Source organism: Ictidomys tridecemlineatus, chromosome 5 (genome assembly GCF_052094955.1).
Source record: "Ictidomys tridecemlineatus isolate mIctTri1 chromosome 5, mIctTri1.hap1, whole genome shotgun sequence".
Lineage (NCBI taxonomy): Eukaryota > Metazoa > Chordata > Mammalia > Rodentia > Sciuridae > Ictidomys > Ictidomys tridecemlineatus.
The window spans coordinates 136,376,208-136,393,554 of NC_135481.1; the positions used below are offsets into that span (position 1 = coordinate 136,376,208).

General features: G+C 46.4%; 1 protein-coding gene and 1 long non-coding RNA gene across 2 annotated transcripts in view; one reads left to right on the top strand and one right to left on the bottom strand.

Annotated features, from left to right (window-relative positions):
• LOC144378007 (uncharacterized) overlaps positions 1-10,723 on the bottom strand; it is a 23,177-nt gene extending 12,454 nt beyond the window's left edge. Inside the window, exon 1 of the long non-coding RNA XR_013439427.1 lies at positions 10,313-10,723. This is a non-coding gene — a long non-coding RNA (uncharacterized LOC144378007). The remainder of the gene's footprint in view (positions 1-10,312) is intronic.
• Positions 7,108-17,347, top strand: part of Rhcg (Rh family C glycoprotein) — a 24,189-nt gene continuing 13,949 nt past the window's right edge. The window contains exons 1-2 of the mRNA XM_005320132.4: positions 7,108-7,346; positions 15,931-16,117. Of these exons, the coding sequence (XP_005320189.1) occupies positions 7,160-7,346; positions 15,931-16,117 (374 nt within the window). The 5' untranslated portion in view covers positions 7,108-7,159. The remainder of the gene's footprint in view (positions 7,347-15,930; positions 16,118-17,347) is intronic.

A 17,347-nucleotide genomic window follows, 5' to 3' on the forward strand; every position in this document is an offset into this window, starting at 1 on the left:
GCTGGGTATGTGGTTCACATAGCATATACTATCACTTCTGCCCAGATTCAGTAGGAGAGGACAAGGATGGTGCCTTTTTTTTTTTTTTTTAGTTGTTAATGGATCTTTATTTTTATTTATTTATTTGTTTGTTTGTTTACATGTGGTGCTGAGGATTGAACCCCCTCACACGTGCTAGACAAGTGCTCCACCATGGAGCTACAATCCCAGCCCAAGGACCTTGCCTCTTTTTGGAAGGAATGCCCAGGTTATATTGTTGACCAGCACATGAGATGGAGACACTATTAAGGCCTTTTGGGGAATATAATCTGTCATATCTCCCAATTTCTTTTTGTAATTGGAGCTTTAAGCAGTCAGGATTCTTACTCATGAGCAAAGCCATCTTTTGTGGAAGGCCTTTACAGTTCACAGAATGGATATTCAACTAAAAGCCAGGAATGGAAAATGGACCAGAACCAAGGAGCTCTGAGGATTGGTTGGCAACTACTCACACAAAGGACAAAGTTGTCTGGTCCAAATGCCACAGGGGCACCACTGCTCAGAAACATGTCACCTCCAAGTGCCCAGTTTCCTTGCAGTGTTCCTTAAGGAAGAGGGAGATGATTGGTTGAATTCTATGCTGCCTCCTGATTGGACCAGTGTGGACAGGAGGAGGAGCCATCTGGACCTTAAGAGATTACCACATGGGAGGTTCTCAAAAAGAGGGTAGTGGTGGCCAGCAGGGAGAGGTGAATGCCGGATATTCTCAAACCACAAATGCCCACCAGGGAGTCTGCAGACTCAGACACCCCACCTGAAGCAATCAGTACCCCCAGTCAAGGGAGGTAGGGACTGAGAGCTGAGGAAGCTCAGAGGAAGCAGAATGTTGTCTAAAGTATTAAAGGACTAGCACTTAGATTTAACTTGCTCCAAATGGTGGTAGGTTAGGCTTTGGGCTCAATACTAGGAGGAACTAATCTTTTTTTAAAAAAATGATTTTAAAAATATTTTTTTGTTGTCGATGGACCTTTATTTTTATTTATTTATCTGCAATGCTGAGAATGGAACCCAGTGCCTCACTCATGCTAGGCAAGGGCTCTACCACCAATCTACAACATCAGCCCTTATTTAAAAAAAAAAAAAATTCATTATATTTTTAACATTCGAATAAGCCTTAGTGTGTGTGTGTGTGTGTGTGTGTGTGTGTGTGTGTGTGTGAGAGAGAGAGAGAGAGAGAGAGAGAGAGAGAGAGAGAGAGATTTGTTTGAAGGAACGCAGTGAAAGTCCCCCCCTTCTGTTACCACCTACTCCTCACTTCATTCTCTACCTCTTCTAGTTTAATAGTGTGGGGTTGGGGCTGTAGCTCAGTGGTAGAGCGTTTGCCTAGCATGCATGAGGCACTGGGTTTGATCCTTAGCACCCCATAAGAAAATAAGGTAAAGGTATTCTGTCCATCTACAACTACAAAAAAAATTTTTTTTAAGATTTTAATAGTGCTTTGTGTGTGTTCCTATTGATTTTTTTCCTTTTGCATTTTCATTTTTAATTGTAATGAGGAAATTTTTTACTTTATTTTTAAAATTGTAAAATATACACAATGAAAATTTACCATTTTAACTATTTTTCAAGTGTATAGTAAAGTAGCATTAAGCATATATATGCACATTATTGTGCAAGCATCAACACCATCCATCTCTAGAACTTCTTTTTTTCCTTTTGTCTTACTGGGGTTGAACCCAGCGACGCTCTTCCACTGAGCCACATTCCCAGCTCCCCACTTTTTATTTTTACCAAGCATGTTTCAACTTTATTCCCACTTAATCAGAACAATACTTTTGGCATCTATATAGTGCATATATTTAAAAAGTGCAAAATATTGACCATAACCATATGTTTATGAAACGGAATGGACCTAACCAAATAAACACTTTTGCTCATGGAAAGAAGCCGAAGCTTTTTTGGAAAGCTTCTGGACCTTAACTGCTGGTCAGCATCTTCCAGGTACACTTTTCTGAGGATCGAAGGTCAGACCACATGGAGGGAAGGCCTGGCGTCAGGTTAGAACAGGCAAGTGAACCAGACACCACGAGAGGAGCAAGGCCAGGAACAGCTGAAGCAGACTATCAGTCCTTTTAAATTTATTTTGAGACAGGGTCTGGCTAAGTTTCCCAGATGGCCTTAAATTTTCGATCCTCCTGCCTCAACCTCCCAAAGAACTGGAATTAACAGGTGTGGCCACAAGATAGACCTATTTTACCTTGTTAAACAGAGTCTCTGCACAAAGAACTGTAACGGCATTTCCTTCACCACCAGCCCCTGGGATCCACTGTTCTATCTTTTGTTTCCGTGAATTTGATTATTTCAGTACCTCATATAATGGAATCTTACATTATTTATCCTTTTGTGACAGGCTTACTTCACTGAGCATAATATCTTCAGGGTTTTACCATTATTCTATCGTACATCAGAATTTTCTTCATTTTTAAAGAATAATATTCCATTGTATATATATACCACATTTTGTTTTTCCATTCACTTATTTATCCAAATGTCATTGGACATTTGGATTGCTTTCACTCTTTGGCTGTTGTGATTATACAATACAATGTTGACCTCAAAAATCCTCCATTGATAAAGTCCATCACCTAACATGCTGTTTTTATTTCATTTATTCTAGTTGTTTCAATAGGTTGGTTTTTCGGTTTTTATTTTGTTTTGGTTTTTTTTGGTAAGAGGAATCAAACACAGAAGCATTTTACCTCTGAGCAACATCCCCAGCCCTTTTTATTTTTATTTTGAGACAAGGCTTTGCTAAATTGCTGAGACTGGACTTGAACTTGTGATCCTCTTGCCTCATTCTCCCTGGAAGCTGGAATTACTGGTCCACCATTGCCTGGCCTCAATAGTGCTTTTTTTTTTTTTGGTAGCTTTTTGTTTTGACCCAGGAGCCTATCAAGGATCAAGCAAAGCATTTTATGGACTTGTCACATCTCTTTAACCTAGAATAGTTCCTTTTTTTTTTTTTTTTTTGGTTTTGTTTTCCATGACACCTACATTTATTTTTTAAGAATATAGGCTAAGTGTTTTGCAGAATGTCCCTCAATTTGAGTTTGCCTCTGCTTGATTAAATTCAGGGAATGAAATTTTGGCAGGAAGAGCCCAGAGAAGATGCACTGTCTTTCCCAGAGTAGCCAGTAGGGAGCATGTCACGCACAGTTCCCCACTATTGGTGTTTTTATTCTTGATCCCACAGTTATTGTGGAAGAGAGTCTCAGAGATGCCTATATCCTCTCCCCTCTCTCCACAGGTCACCCACACTGGAGACTCCCCATAAGTGTGGGAGGCAGCACTGTGGCTTCTCATGGCTGAAGGAATGGGGGCATGACAGAGGTTCTTCCTAATCCCATCCCCTGCCCTATTCTGGGGAGGGTGTGGGTAGCTCTCCTGGGCCCGCCTTTGCAGACTTTCAGAGAGCACTAGAGAGAAATATCATTATCTACCACATAGAAACAACCCCCAAGTACATCTGTGACACTTTTCAATTTGCAAAGGATTTTCCCATTCATTTCTAATCACACAAAACAAGAACTACTGCTTTATCCAGTACCTAAGCCAGGCTCTGTGTTAAAAAGACCACATGTACCAAAGTCCTCTGGATACTTTTGCCACCCTTATTGTATGAATGGGGAAAGAGAAACCCAAAGAGGCTCAGCAGCTTGTCTGGAAGTGACAGGGCTGAGACTCACACCCTGGTGTCTTTGAATCTCTGGCTCAAGGTGCTAAGCACCATGGCATGTGGTTTCCAGGAGGTATGCAGGGCAGACATGAAGTTCCCACTTGCAGACAGAGGAAATCAGAGAAGCTATGTGTTCTGACCAATCTGTGGAACTGTGACCAGCCCCAAGAACTTCCGACTCCTGGCCTAGTGTTCTTGTCACAATCTCAGGTTGCTTGTGGGTCCAAGGGTAAAGATGCCAAAAGTGTTCCTGGTGACCTGCCAAGAGGGAAGGGAAGAAGGAATGGTGGCAGCAGTGACCACTCCTGCACTGCTCCCCAACACACTACTCCTCAGGCAGGAGGAACCCCACCTTTAAAAAAGACAATGGGAACATTCTTTGGACCCTAACTACTTCCTTCCTCTTGCCTGCCAATGTGGTTGCCACATCTGGCCTCTCCCTGGCTTTGGGAAGAATCACCCTGTCCTGGTGGCCAGTCATCCCTGATCATCAAGACACCCATATTTTAGGAGGAAGTTGCTAGTGCCTCAGGTGAACCCCTGCCCAGCCTGCTAGATTTAAGTAGTAGATTTATTGAACCCTGGTCTCAGAGAATAATCCCAGAATTCCAACATGTGGGCAGCCAATGGAAGTTTTAGGCCAAGTGTGGGGATAGGGGATGTGGCCCTGCCAGGATTGCCTGGTGTATGAGACAAGAAAAGCCAGATGGGAGAGGGAGAAAGGTCTACCTATAACCCATCTGCAACTCCTAGACCAAACTTTACCTCTTCTGTGAAGCCCACCTGATCACCCAGGACCCACCAGTCTCCCCAGATTACTCAGAAAAACACTGGATCTGTTTTAACCACCTTATATTCCTTTTCTTCTATAATATACACAGGTAGTGGGAAGCATCTTTGGGCAATTTAGGCCCAATATCCTGAGGCAGGGCAGCATGACATCCCTGCTTCCCTATCTATAAGGCAGCCAGCCTGGTGAGCAGACCTTCCACCTTCCCAGCCCAGCCTAGGTCTCAGGGACCATGCCACCTACAGCCTGTCTTACACCATTACTGCCCTGTGCCACCGTGGAGCCCCGAGGCCCACAGACCTACAGGCAATAGCCTTCCCCGCTCTACCTTTTGTCTCCTTACCCTCCTCTTACTTCAATTGCCATGTTCTTAGATGTCTGTTCCCAGTAGTGACTGCACATGCCTAAAATCAAACCACCTTCTAGCTCTGGTCAGAAGGGACCACAGCATGGTAAGGTGGAAAGATGACAGCCTTTGAAATCAGATAGCCCAAGGTTTGAATCTCAAGTAAGTTCCTTAGCCAGTCTAAGAACTCAGTTTTTTTTTTTTTATGTGTAGGATGTAGCTACAGTATGCATCTTGTAAATGTTGAGAATTTAAAATCATATTGAAAGAGTCTAAAAATATATTGAAAGAATCTGTCCACAGTAGGTGCTTAATAATGGTCTCTATTGCTGGTAATGCCCTTGTGATATCTGGCTGTCTAAAGCAGTATGTTTCTCTGCCAAGAGAGTGGGACAACCTGTTACCCCATGCTGACTCAGGGCAGCCACACTCAAGTTCCAAGCACCATGACTGGGTGCTCAGGTGTTAAATATGGCACTAGAATCTTTTACAAATTTGGGATTCTAACTGTCAGGGATTTTTTTTTTCCCTTAAGCCCAGCATTGGCCAAGATGCATGGGAAAGGCCATTTCCCCTGACTTGTGAAGTACATGCTTTGTTTGGTAGAACCAATCTTGAGGGGAAATCTACCCATATGTACCAAAACAATCCTGTCTCTAGAAATTAATGAAAACACATGCTGACTTATGCACCTGGATGCTCATGACAGCATTATTTATAATATCAAATGAACAAAAACTAGGGAATCGGCTGAATAAAGCATGGTATTATCCTGCAATTAAAAATGATGTTGTATGGGCTGAGGTTGTAGCTCAGTGATAGAGTGCTTGCCTAGATGTATGAGGTTCTGGGTTTGATTCTCAGCACCACATATATATATATATATATATATATATATATATATATATATATATATATATATAAAATAGAGATCCATTGAGAAATATATATATCTATATATATATGTATAAAATGATGCTGTAGAAAAACAGTATGGGAAGATATTTACAAAATATTAGGTGATTAAACCAGGGCATGACAGCGTAATCCCAGGCATACTGTTGGGAGGCTGAAGCAGGAGGATTTCAAATTGGAGGCCAGCCTGAGCAACTGGGTGAGATCCTATCTCAAAAAAAAAAAAAGGTCTGGGATGCATCTCAGTTTTAGGGTACCCTTGTGTTCAATCCCTAGTACCACAAAAAGAAAACACAATTAATGAATAGCACAGGCTGTAAATTGGTATTATAAAATGAAGCACTACTCCCCCACTTCTCCCCACCCCTTCTCTAACAAGTTCTAGAAAAATTTAATGAATACAGATCAAAATATCAGTGTTGCTTCTGGATAGTGGGATTACAGTTTTTTTTTTTCTAACTTTCTTCTTTGTGTACTTTTTTCTGTATTTGCCAAAATCTCTACAAGAAAAGTTAGGAGATCAAAATTTATATTGACAAACTACAGGCTAGGCATAGATTTAACTTAAGTTTATGGTTAATTCATGTGAAGATTCTACATATTAGTCAATCATAATTCCTGATCATAGATCAATGAACTTGTGAAAAACTCTTAAACCTTTATATATATATTTTTTATTAGCACCTTTTAAAAATTTTTGGAATCATTTAAGATTTACAGAAAAGTTGCATGGACGATACAGATTTCTAGTACATACTTTACCCACTGCCCTATCGTTAACATCTTACATAACCGTGGTACATTTGTCCCAACTAAGAAAGGAACGCAGGTGCATAATTGTGAAATGAACTCCTAACTTTATCTGAATTTTACATCTTTCCATTAACATCCCTTTTTCTATTCCACATGCCAATCCAGAGTGCCACATAACATGGAGTTGTCCTGTCTCCAAGGTTTCTCTGGCCTGACACTTTTTCAGATTTTCCTCATATTTCATTCAAGTATCCTCTATGGATTTTGTAATTTTGGAAAGAAAGGAGCAAGAGGAGGGTTCAGGTGTGGGAATTCCTTCATTCTGATCTCCGTGGGAGACCAAAGACACCTCCCCCTTCTTTCTCTGTTCGTTGGGACAAAAAGGAAAAGAGCAGGTATCAGGGGATCCACAGAAGTTGGGTCCCCTGATCCCTGCCCTCTGCCCCAGCCCACCGCAGGGAGCCTGGGGCGCCTGGGCTGGGGCTGGGCCCCGTGGGTCCGCTCGCCGGTTGGGCTGCGCGCGGGCGGCTCCGGGTCAGCTGTTCCGCGCCCCCAGCAGCCGCCCCGCCCCTCCGAGCCCTATAAGCTCGCAGCCCCGGAGCTTGCTAACCGCCCGCTGCTCGCCGTCGCGTCCTGCAGCATGGCCCGGAACACCAACCTCCGCTGGAAGCTGCCGCTCACCTGCCTGTTCCTGCAAGTGACCATGATAGTTCTGTTCGGAGTGTTTGTGCGCTACGACCCTGAGGCCCATGCCCAGTGGTGGGTGGAGAAGAAGCGTAGGAACTTCTCCAGCGACCTTGAAAACGAATTCTACTATCGCTACCCGAGTAAGTCCCACCCTTCGCCGGGCCCACCTGCGGCATCTGCAGGCGGTGCCCACCTGGCTGAGGGCTGCCTGGCTGCACCTCCGCAGCCAGCCTGAGAACGACAGGTGGATAGGGACACCCAGGGGGAGATGCTGCCCCACAGCACCGCCCCCCGCCCCCGGCCCCGCGGCAGGCTCCCCACCAGGGCAATCAAGGACTACTGAGTATCACTCTGGAGAAATGTTCAGATGTGAACACGCTCCTTTTCCTTGTCAAAAACTAGCAGGGAACACTCACCTGGGAAGAGATTTTTTTATTTGGCCACCCCACCAGCCATGAAAGGCCCCCAGCATCCCTGTCCAAGAGCCCTGCTCCATGTCCTCAAAAGCCCAGAGTCCCATTTCAGTCATCAACCTGTGAGTGACCTGGCTCCCATATCCAGCTGTACAAATATAGGGGTAGGTCCAATGTCAAGGGCCAAAGGGATGGCCCGTCAGTCCTGCTGGGAGGACAGGTAGGGGGGACCAGAGGTGGTGTTGGAACAGGAGGTCATGATACCCATCATTTTTGGGTTTGGAGATCAACCAGAACCCCCTGAATTTTCTGTGTCCTTGGTTCTGTAGTTAAAATAATGACCCTGGAATCACAGACCTCCTTCCTGTCATGACTGTGCTGCTACCCAAGTGGGCAGTTTTAGGCAAATGATAACCTTGCTGAATCTTAGTTTCCTGGTCTATTGAAAAGGGATGGTAATATAAGACCTGTCTCTCGGGGTGGAATAAGGCTGGTGTGAGACAGCTCAGGCACAATGCTAGGTATACATAGGTAATTCCCACTTTGTAATGGCACAATCACCAGAAGAGCACCAAACACAGATATCCGAGGACCCTAGGCTGCTAGGAGGTAGAAGAACTGGCCCAAGGTCACTCTGGGCAGCCCAGCCTCCAGCCTCCAAGCCCAGGACTCTTTCCATTCTCTAGTGTTTTCTGATTTTCTACTCCATCTACCAGCAATTCTTCTAACTGTGGGTGCTCACATGGTCATGGAACTGTTAGTTTTGGAAGAGACCCTGAAGTTCATCTCCAACAGGCACCTATATCAACCAATATTCTTTCCCTCCATGGCTTGTACATGGAGGGTTCGCTACCTCCAGAGATAATGTTTCACATAGGTCCAAAAAACAACTGCTTATATTCAGAATGGCAGCCTAAGTGAAAAAAGATTGCATTTGGATGGTTCCAGGCTTAGTGGAAACCAACTGTATTAAGTGGCTGCCAAAAAGTTAGGACTATGGAGGGGTACAGTCATATAGATATATGGTACCTGAAAGAACGAAGGTGACTGAAAAAGGTGTGCCCCCTGCGGTGAGACCACAGCTACTGGACTGCACTAAGGACTATGTTTTATTTATTTATTCATTCATTCACTCATTTATGGTACTGTGGTTGAACCCAAGGGTGCTTTACCTCTAAACCACACTCTCAGCTTCTTCTTTTTTGTTTTGAGACAAGGTCTCACTCAGTTACCCAGGATGGCCTGGAACTTGGAATTCTCCTGCCTTAGCTCCCAAGTCACTGGGATTTCAGATGTGAACCACAGCACCCAGCTAGAGCTATGTTTTAAAACATATCTTGACAAGTGTGGGCTTGGAACTGAGGCTCCAAATTCACTCTTCACATTGCCCACTGTTCCTCTCCCTGGTGGGTTACGACCAGGCAAATGGTGAGGCAGTCAAACTTAAAGCTCCCTTTACCTATTTAACTTATCCCTCCAGCTGTTGCTTGCCTTTTTTGCCCCAGAACTGGGCCCCCAGGAAAGTAGTAAGGGCAAGGCTTCCCTTCCATGGGCATTTTTTTTTTTTTTCTGGTACTGATGATTGCATCCAGTGGCAATTTATGGAGCTACATTCCCAGCCCCCGACCTTTTTTTCTTTTTTCCTTTCTTTTTTTTTTTTTTAAAAACAGTGTCTTGCTAGGTTGTCCAGGGTCTTGCTAAGTTTGGGAGGATGGCTTTGAACTTGTAGTCCTCCTGTCTCACCCTATAATCACTGGGATTATAGGTGTGTGCCAATACACCTGGCTCCCCTGGGCATTTGTGGTCCTTTACATGCCCAGGTAAGTGGAGGGCCTTGAGATCTTACAATGGTGCTTCAGCAACTCACCCTGTCTGGAAGCAGGGGTGCAGTTCTCACATCTCCCCAGTTCCTATATCTTTCCCTCCACACCCACCTACTTGCCTTTTATGCTCTACCTTCATTTATTCATTCAATAGGCACTTTTCTTTAGAGTGATCAAGTAACATATCATCTAAAGAGACTTCTGTGAGCAAAGGGAAAGATGCTAGTTGTGACATAACAGGACTGAGGCATAAGCCATGACTGTCCCAGAAAATTAGAGCTTACAATCACTCTGAACAAACAAGTTCAATATTCTGGGTCTCTGACCCCAGAGGATTCCCAGACTTATTGGAAGCAGAGAGGTAGACCCCAACACCCTCAGTGGGGCCTATGCTCTGGGCATACAGGCTGTGACAGTTTCCTGGGAAGTAGTACATGGCAAAGAGGTAGAGGCACGGCAGCCCAAAAGTGAGTGCTCCAAAACAAGAGTAGGGTTTGTCAGAGGGGTGGGGAAGTTGCCAAGGGTAAAGAGATCCCTGTTCATGAACGGGGTTCCTGAATTTCCTCTATGAGTGTAGGGGAGCACTTGGCCATCAAAGCAGAAGGACACAGGGGAGGTATGTAGTGAGGGAACCTTGGCCTCAGGGTGCATTGGCAAGGCCAGGAAGGTCCCTCCAACTGCACATAGATTCCCTCCTTTAACTGGTGTGACCACACCATGAGGAAGGCACTATTGGGACTCCTGTTTTATAGATGAGGAAACTAAAGTCAAAAAGAAGTGTCTTGCAAAACTAATTGGGACCAGGAGCCAGGGGAGCGGCCCTGGGATCTGAGCCCACACTCCTGGTTCACTCTCCCACTCTGGTCTTACCTTTCCCTTCTCCCAGGCTCCAGGTCACAATGGCAATAGTGAGGAGCTAGACGGTATGAGGCTTCCTTGCTCAGCTGGAACCCCAGGCCTCAGTTCTTGGGCAGCTTAGGTAACTCCTGAGGGTGTGGGATGAGGGCAGGCCCTTGTGGAACCTTCGCAGGTCTTGGCTCCTGGCCATCGGCACCTGCATGGGCCTCATTCCTGCACAGGGAATTAGCAAGCCTGTTGGGCATCTGCGGTTCCCAGCAGAGTCTGGCTCCAACTGTCTTGAACTAGGGCTCAGGAGGGCCTGAGGACGGCTTCCCAGGTATGAACCCCTCAGCAAGAAGCTGGCACAGAACTAACTGGGGACCTGCCCTTGCTGTGGCCTTGGAGGCCAGTGGTGCAGTATCCACTGCTGATCTTGAAGCTTCCATTAGGGCCAGTGACCTCAGCCTGAGTGGCTGAAGGAAATGTCTGCCAAGAGGTTGATTCGATGAGAACAAGCTTGGTGGGGGACTCCTCTATGAAGAAAAAAAGAGTGAGCCCTGAGGTGGCGTGTAGCTTGTGGCTGTGAGAAGGGAGAGAACATCTGCGTGCTCACCGCGCGCCCCCTGGTGGCAGCTCTTGTGGCTGATGCAAGCAGTGCCAGCTCCACCCATCAGGGACCTCCAGGTGCAGGAAGCAGTTTTTGGCAGGGCAGCCTGGGGAGGGAGCCTGAGGGTCGACATATACTGGCCCTCAGCAAGTAGCCAGCCAGATGCAAAACATCTGTTCAGTCTTGAAAGAGAAAAGGAAAAAAATAACAATTCATATGATTGAGCAATCACTAAAGAACCAGGCCAGTACCAGGCCTTGAATTGGCCTCAGAACCTCTGGGCCAAGTGCTATTTGAGCACTGTCATTATCTCCCATCCATTTTCCCTTTTTTTTTTTTTTTTTGGTACCAGGGATTGAACTACTCAGGGGCACTTGACCAATGAGCCATTTTGTATATTATTTAGAGACAAGGTCTCACTGAATTGCTTATCACCTCACTTTTGCTGAGGCTGGCTTTGAACTCGAAATCCTCCTTCCTCTGCCTCCCAAGTCTCTGGGATTACAGGCATGTACCTGGCTTATCCCCCATTTTTACCAGTAGAGAAACTGAACCAGAGAGATTATGTCCTTTGCTGAAGTCATACAAATCATTACTATTTACTTCATTTTAGGCAGCCCCGAACCTCATAAAACAGAAAACAATGACTGATACATTTCAGTGCTATATCAGAACCAGGTTAGGAGAAAAAGACAAAGGTTCATGCCCGGGGAGCAGGAAGCTGGTATCTGTGTACTGGGGAGAGGAAAGAAATAGGGACACCCCAAAAGAGGGTCACAGAGAGGCAGGGAACCCAGGGATCAGGGAGAGGGACAGAGAACTGGTGAGAGGGGAACAGGCAGAGAGGAAGGATGGGGAGATGAGGGCCACCTGCTCCTGCTCTGGGGCCACTGAGAGACGGAAGTTGACCCCAGCACTGCAGGTGCCCATTTGACACTCTTCAGCCCTGCCTCTGCCTACATGGCTCCTCTGTGCTACCAGGCAATCAGCACCCTCTCCTTGAAAGGCTCCATCTTCTGTGAACAAACACCGGGGTCCCTCCTCCTCCCTGCCAGTGTGTGTCCCCGCCATGCCTGCTAGCTTCACAGTAGTCCTTCTTCCACCTGAGTCTTTCCCTCTCTGTATTCCCATGTTTTGGTTCCCAGCTCTGTTCACAGGCCTGCCCAGTCTTGGCCCACAGCTTCTGCTTCCCAGAGCCAGGCGCTGTCTCTCCCAAGCTGCCTGGGGCTCTCTCACCCCCTTCCTCATCCCTGTTGGTCATGTCGGCTTCACCATGGCCAGCACACCGGACCCAGAACCTCCCTCCCACCACACCACTTCTTCCCTCCTATTTCCTTGTGTTTGTCAACAGCCCTGCCATCCTGCCACCTGCCACCCTGCCATTCGGCTCCTCTCCATGCTTCTGGATTTGTCATTTGAATGCACCCCTCCCTCTCCTTCACAGCTCTCTTCAGTCTGTCACCCATCAGTTCTTCCCAGAATAACCACAATACCTTTTATGGTGCCTCATGTACATCAGCTCAGCCTCCTCCACGGCCGGCCGTTGGAAACGTGATAACCATGAAACATGATAATGCATGAAATCAGCTGCACACGTTGAGAAACCTAAGCTAAGGTGTTTGTTCGCGTCAACATGGCACAGAAGCCAAACTCTAAGGGAAGTTCAGAGCATCATGTGAGGCGGGGATGGGGGCCCATGGCTCCCCCACACCAGCTTGTATCCCTGCCCTTCATTTTTCCAGGTCCCCTATGCTTCCTCTAGGTGACTACTAGCCAAGGGGTCTGTGGACATGACATGGGCCTCAAAGAAGCCTGGAGGGGAGATGGATGAGGACAGATGGGGCAGACAAGGTCAAGGTGGCTACAATACAAGCATTGCCCCCAACTACCTTAATCAGGTTTCAGTGGCCACCAGAACATATCAGCTCTGTGGGTGGCAGATACTGGACTGGAAATTCCCCCTTGGGCTTCCTAACTTCTGCACTGCTGGGAGAGCTGGGTGCTGCTGAGACAAAAGCTCTTCAGTCACTTGTGGATGTTCATTGAGAGTCTCCCTGGGTGCACTCACAGAGGTTGGGAATAGGCATGGTCCCACCTTCTTGGATTTTCCTAGTCTGATGGGCTAGAAAAACAAACCAACCTATAATTTCAAATTGTGCTAAGAACTATGAGAGAAAAGAGGCTGCCACAAGGGAGGGAACCCACTTGAAACTGGGTAATGAGGAAGGCCTCTCTGATGACGGCACACTGCTGAGATCCACAGGAGGAGAAGTTTGTAGCCACTCTGAGGGCAAAGCCATCCCAGGTGAATGGACCACCACAGGTGAAGACCCTGGAGTGGGACTGAGGAGCAGAGGGGGCCAGAGCAGCTGGGGCTCAGGAGGGAGGGAGGAATGGGGAAAGCGGGGAGGAGGCAGTGGCCTGGCAAGCCCCTGAAAAGTTCCCTTTTCCTTTTTAAACTTTGTATTTGGAAATGATTTCAAATTTACAAAGGTTACTAAAACAGAAGTAGTAGAAAGAAACAGTATACTAGATGGTTTTCTGGGTTTTTTTGTTTTGTTTTGTTTGGGTACTAGAGATTAAACCCAGGGGTGCTCTACCACAGAGCCACAACCCAAATCCTTTTTATTTTCTGTTTTGGGACAGAGTCTCACTAAATTGCTGAGGCTGGCTTCAACTTTCAATCCTCCTGCCTCAATCCCAGCACACACTCAAATACTGTCCTCTACCCAAACCATTTGAGGGCCAGTTACATGAATTAGAATCCACTGCCCTTAAATACTCTCTATATAATTTCCTAGTAATGTAGGCATTCTCTTCCATAGCCACAGCACTCAACTTCACAAATTCATATTGATGCATTACCTTAATTCACTGTTTATATCTGATTTTCTTAGTTGACCAATAATGATGTTTATAGCTCTCCCCTGCATACCCTCTAGCCAAATACAGGATCCAGTGTATAGAGTTAGATATTATATTTAGTTAGCACGTCTTTTTGTGTGTGTGCCAGAGACTGCACCCAGAAGTACTTAATCACTGAGCCACATTCCCAACTCTTGCTTTTACATTTATTTATTTTTATTCGAGACAGGGTCTCCCTAAGTTGCTTAGGGCCTCACTAAGCTGCTGAGGCTGGCCTTGAATTCGAAATTCTCCTACCTCAGTCTCCTGAGCTGCTGGGATTACAGGCATGCTCCATTGTGCCCAGCTTTGACACAACTTTTAATCTGGAACTTTTTAAAGGCCCTTTCTTCGTCTTGTATGACACTTATTTTTTACATAAATTCATCTTTTTTATTTATTGGTTTTTTTTAGTTATACATGACAACAGAATCCATCTTGATATAATTATGCAAGCATGGAATATATCTTATTCTAGTTAGGATCCCATTCTTACGGATGTACATTATGGTTGACATCGATATCTTTCAAGAATACAGTCTTGCTCCTTTTAACAACAGGTTTCCTTGTTCTGTGTTTGACTAATATTTTCTTGTGATTAGACTTGGATTTATGGAGTCCCAGCTAGGATACAAACAGGTGATATGAGGCAATATGTATTTCCAGTATCACATCTGGAGGCACAAAATGTCCATCTGTCCCTCATTGGTCATGTTAAGTTTGATCACCCAGTGAAGAATATAGTCTCATTTCTCCACCTGCGTAGTTACTATGGTTGTTTTTCGCCCTCCCTCGCAACTAATAAGCAATCTATAAGAGAGAATCTTTAAGACCGTGAAAATGTCCTGCTCCTTATCAAAATTTCCCCCTGCATTTAGCATCCACTGATAAAATCTTTACAGTGAAAATGATTTTCCAACTCGAGCACTCTCCCCACCTTTTACGGTGGAGTCCCAGCATTCTGCTGTAAGCAAGAGTCCGATTGCCACCTCATCTATTTGTTTACCTATTATCATTATGGACTCATGAATTCCTATATTTAAATAGCTTTAATTCATTATGGCACATAATTATTTTGATTCTCAAACTGTCCCAGATTTGGTTGGTGGGAACCCTCCAACCTGGTCCCTGCGTCCTGTGACCCTTGCAGTTCCTTTTAGTGTCTTATACTGCTGTAATTCTTTGCTTCTCAAAGCTCTTGGTCTTCTGTCATCTTCTTGGAGTCTAGAAGTAATATCAGGACTGGAAGGATATTCGGATCATTCAAATTTATCTCTTCAGTTTTATCATTGAGAAGGTGAAGGCTCAAAAGGGGGAGTGGCTTTTCAAGCCAATATTGTGAATTGGTAGAATTGGGTCAGAACTCAGAAGTAGTTAACAATTACCCCTGTCCATGTTACAGGGAAGACATGGCTTGGCACTTTACATACACATCTGCATTTAATACCTGCAACATCTATGAAGCCAGCATTACAGAAGGTGCTGAGCCCCAAGTGTGTTTAGTAAATTCCCTGGAGTCATCCATCTAGGAGATGCAGGATCTGGGGTCCAAATTCAAGTGTCAGTGATATGGGGAAGTTTACTGGCTGCAGGAGGTGGTGGGACCTGGGAATGTGCCTGGTGATGTGCAATCATGTGCTTGGCCTGTCAAGTCACTGTTTGGTCAGAAGAGCATTGATTTCCCATAGTAAAGAAAAAAGATTTTTGGTGGAGAGGGCAGGGCATAAGGACCCCAGACGGTCTGCACTCTGGACCTTAGACCCTGGGTGTGACTCATGGTCTGGCCCTAAATTCAAATGCCCAGCTGCCCACCCCCATCTGAGGCAGAGCCATTGGGATTGGAGTATGGAACCAGGAAGCTATCATTCCCAAGGGAAGCTCTAGGGCATCTCTTGACATTATAACCCAGTGGTCTAAGCTAGGGTTCCATTTCGGATCCCCCAGACCAATCCCTTCCAAAAATGCTAGTGGGGATGGTGACAGTTCTTCTAGCAGAGGAGCCACTCCTTACTATGCCCACCCAGCCCAGGGTTCGGATGCTCGCATGGAGGGGACGAGGCTTGGAGGGTTAAACGAAGAGATCCCGGGAGGTTTGTCCTGGGCCAGACCCAAGGCTGTGGCTGCGCTCTCCCTGCAGGCTTCCAGGACGTGCACACGATGGTCTTCGTGGGCTTCGGCTTCCTCATGACCTTCCTGCAGCGCTACGGGTTCAGCGCAGTGGGCTTCAACTTGCTGCTGGCGGCCTTCGGCATCCAGTGGGCGCTGCTCCTGCAGGGCTGGCTCCACCACTTTGAAGGCGGCTACATTCTCCTGGGCATCGAGAAGTGAGAGCCGGGCGGCCAGCGGGTGTGACCGTTGGGCAGGGCAGTGGGACTGGCACGGTGGGGTGGGGGAAGCTGGTAGGCCACGCAGGACGTGGGTGAGGGAGAGGCGGACAGGCGGGGTAGTGGGTGTGGGACCCACAGGTGAGGCAGGGCGCCGTGTGTGTGTGTGTGTGTGTGTGTGTGTGTGTGTGTGTGTGTATGTGTGTGTGTGTGTGAGTGAGAGAGGTAAGGAGGGAGGGTAGGGGGGAGGGGTAAGGGTGGGTGGGAGGTAAGGGTGGTGGGGGCAGGGCCTGGACGGTGGGGTGGGGCGGGTTGGCTGCCTGGGGCTGTAAGGGGCTTCTCCAGGTCAGGTTGGGCCTGCAATGGACAGACAGATGGACACCCACACCCACACACACGCCCATGTGCCCACCTGTGCATTCTGCTTCAGTGACTTCAGGGTGGACTTCCAATGGTGTTCAGGTGATGAGGGAAGGTTCCTCCTCCAAGACAGAGGCTGTAGGGACAAAAGCCCCAGACCCTTCACCCTAGCACATCAAAATTATCCAGCCCTATGACCTGAGAAAACAGCCCCTGGAACCCAGATAGGGGAGCCGGAGGCCTAAGCCAGCCTCAGAAGGTCCCTTGTTGAACAAGGAAATAAGGAGTACAGCAACTTGAGGATTCTCTGCCAGCAATGCCTCTACTCCCTCCCCCAGGGAGCAGGCATTAGAAAGAGCTGTGAGACAGGCACCAAGTGTGGGGTTTAGGGCTTGAAACTTTCTGCTTCAGACTCCAAAAGTAGGCAGCCCTGTCCTCAAGTTGCACCTGCATTCTTCTCAATGACCTTTCTCTGATAACTTTCTGTTTGATGAGTACCACTCGACCCTCCCCACCAAGTAACTCAGTCTCCTGTGTTCTGAGGTGCCCTCCTCCAAGCCTCCATCTACCCACAACACCAAACACAGGATATAAAATAAATTTTTATTTAACTAAAAATTTTATTTAACTAAAAATTTAAATTTTTATTTAACTAAAAATTTAAATAAATTTAAATTTTAACTTGCCAAAAGTCAGTGGGCAAAGCAGTCCTCTCACTGAATGGTCAGATCCCTTCATCAAACTTTATCCCATGGCAGCAATTTATGCTTCCTGGGACAGAATCAAGAGCCTTCGGGAAAGAGCGCAATGGTGCACACTTATAATCTCAGTGATTCGTGAGGCTGAGGCAGGAGGATCACAAGTTCAAGG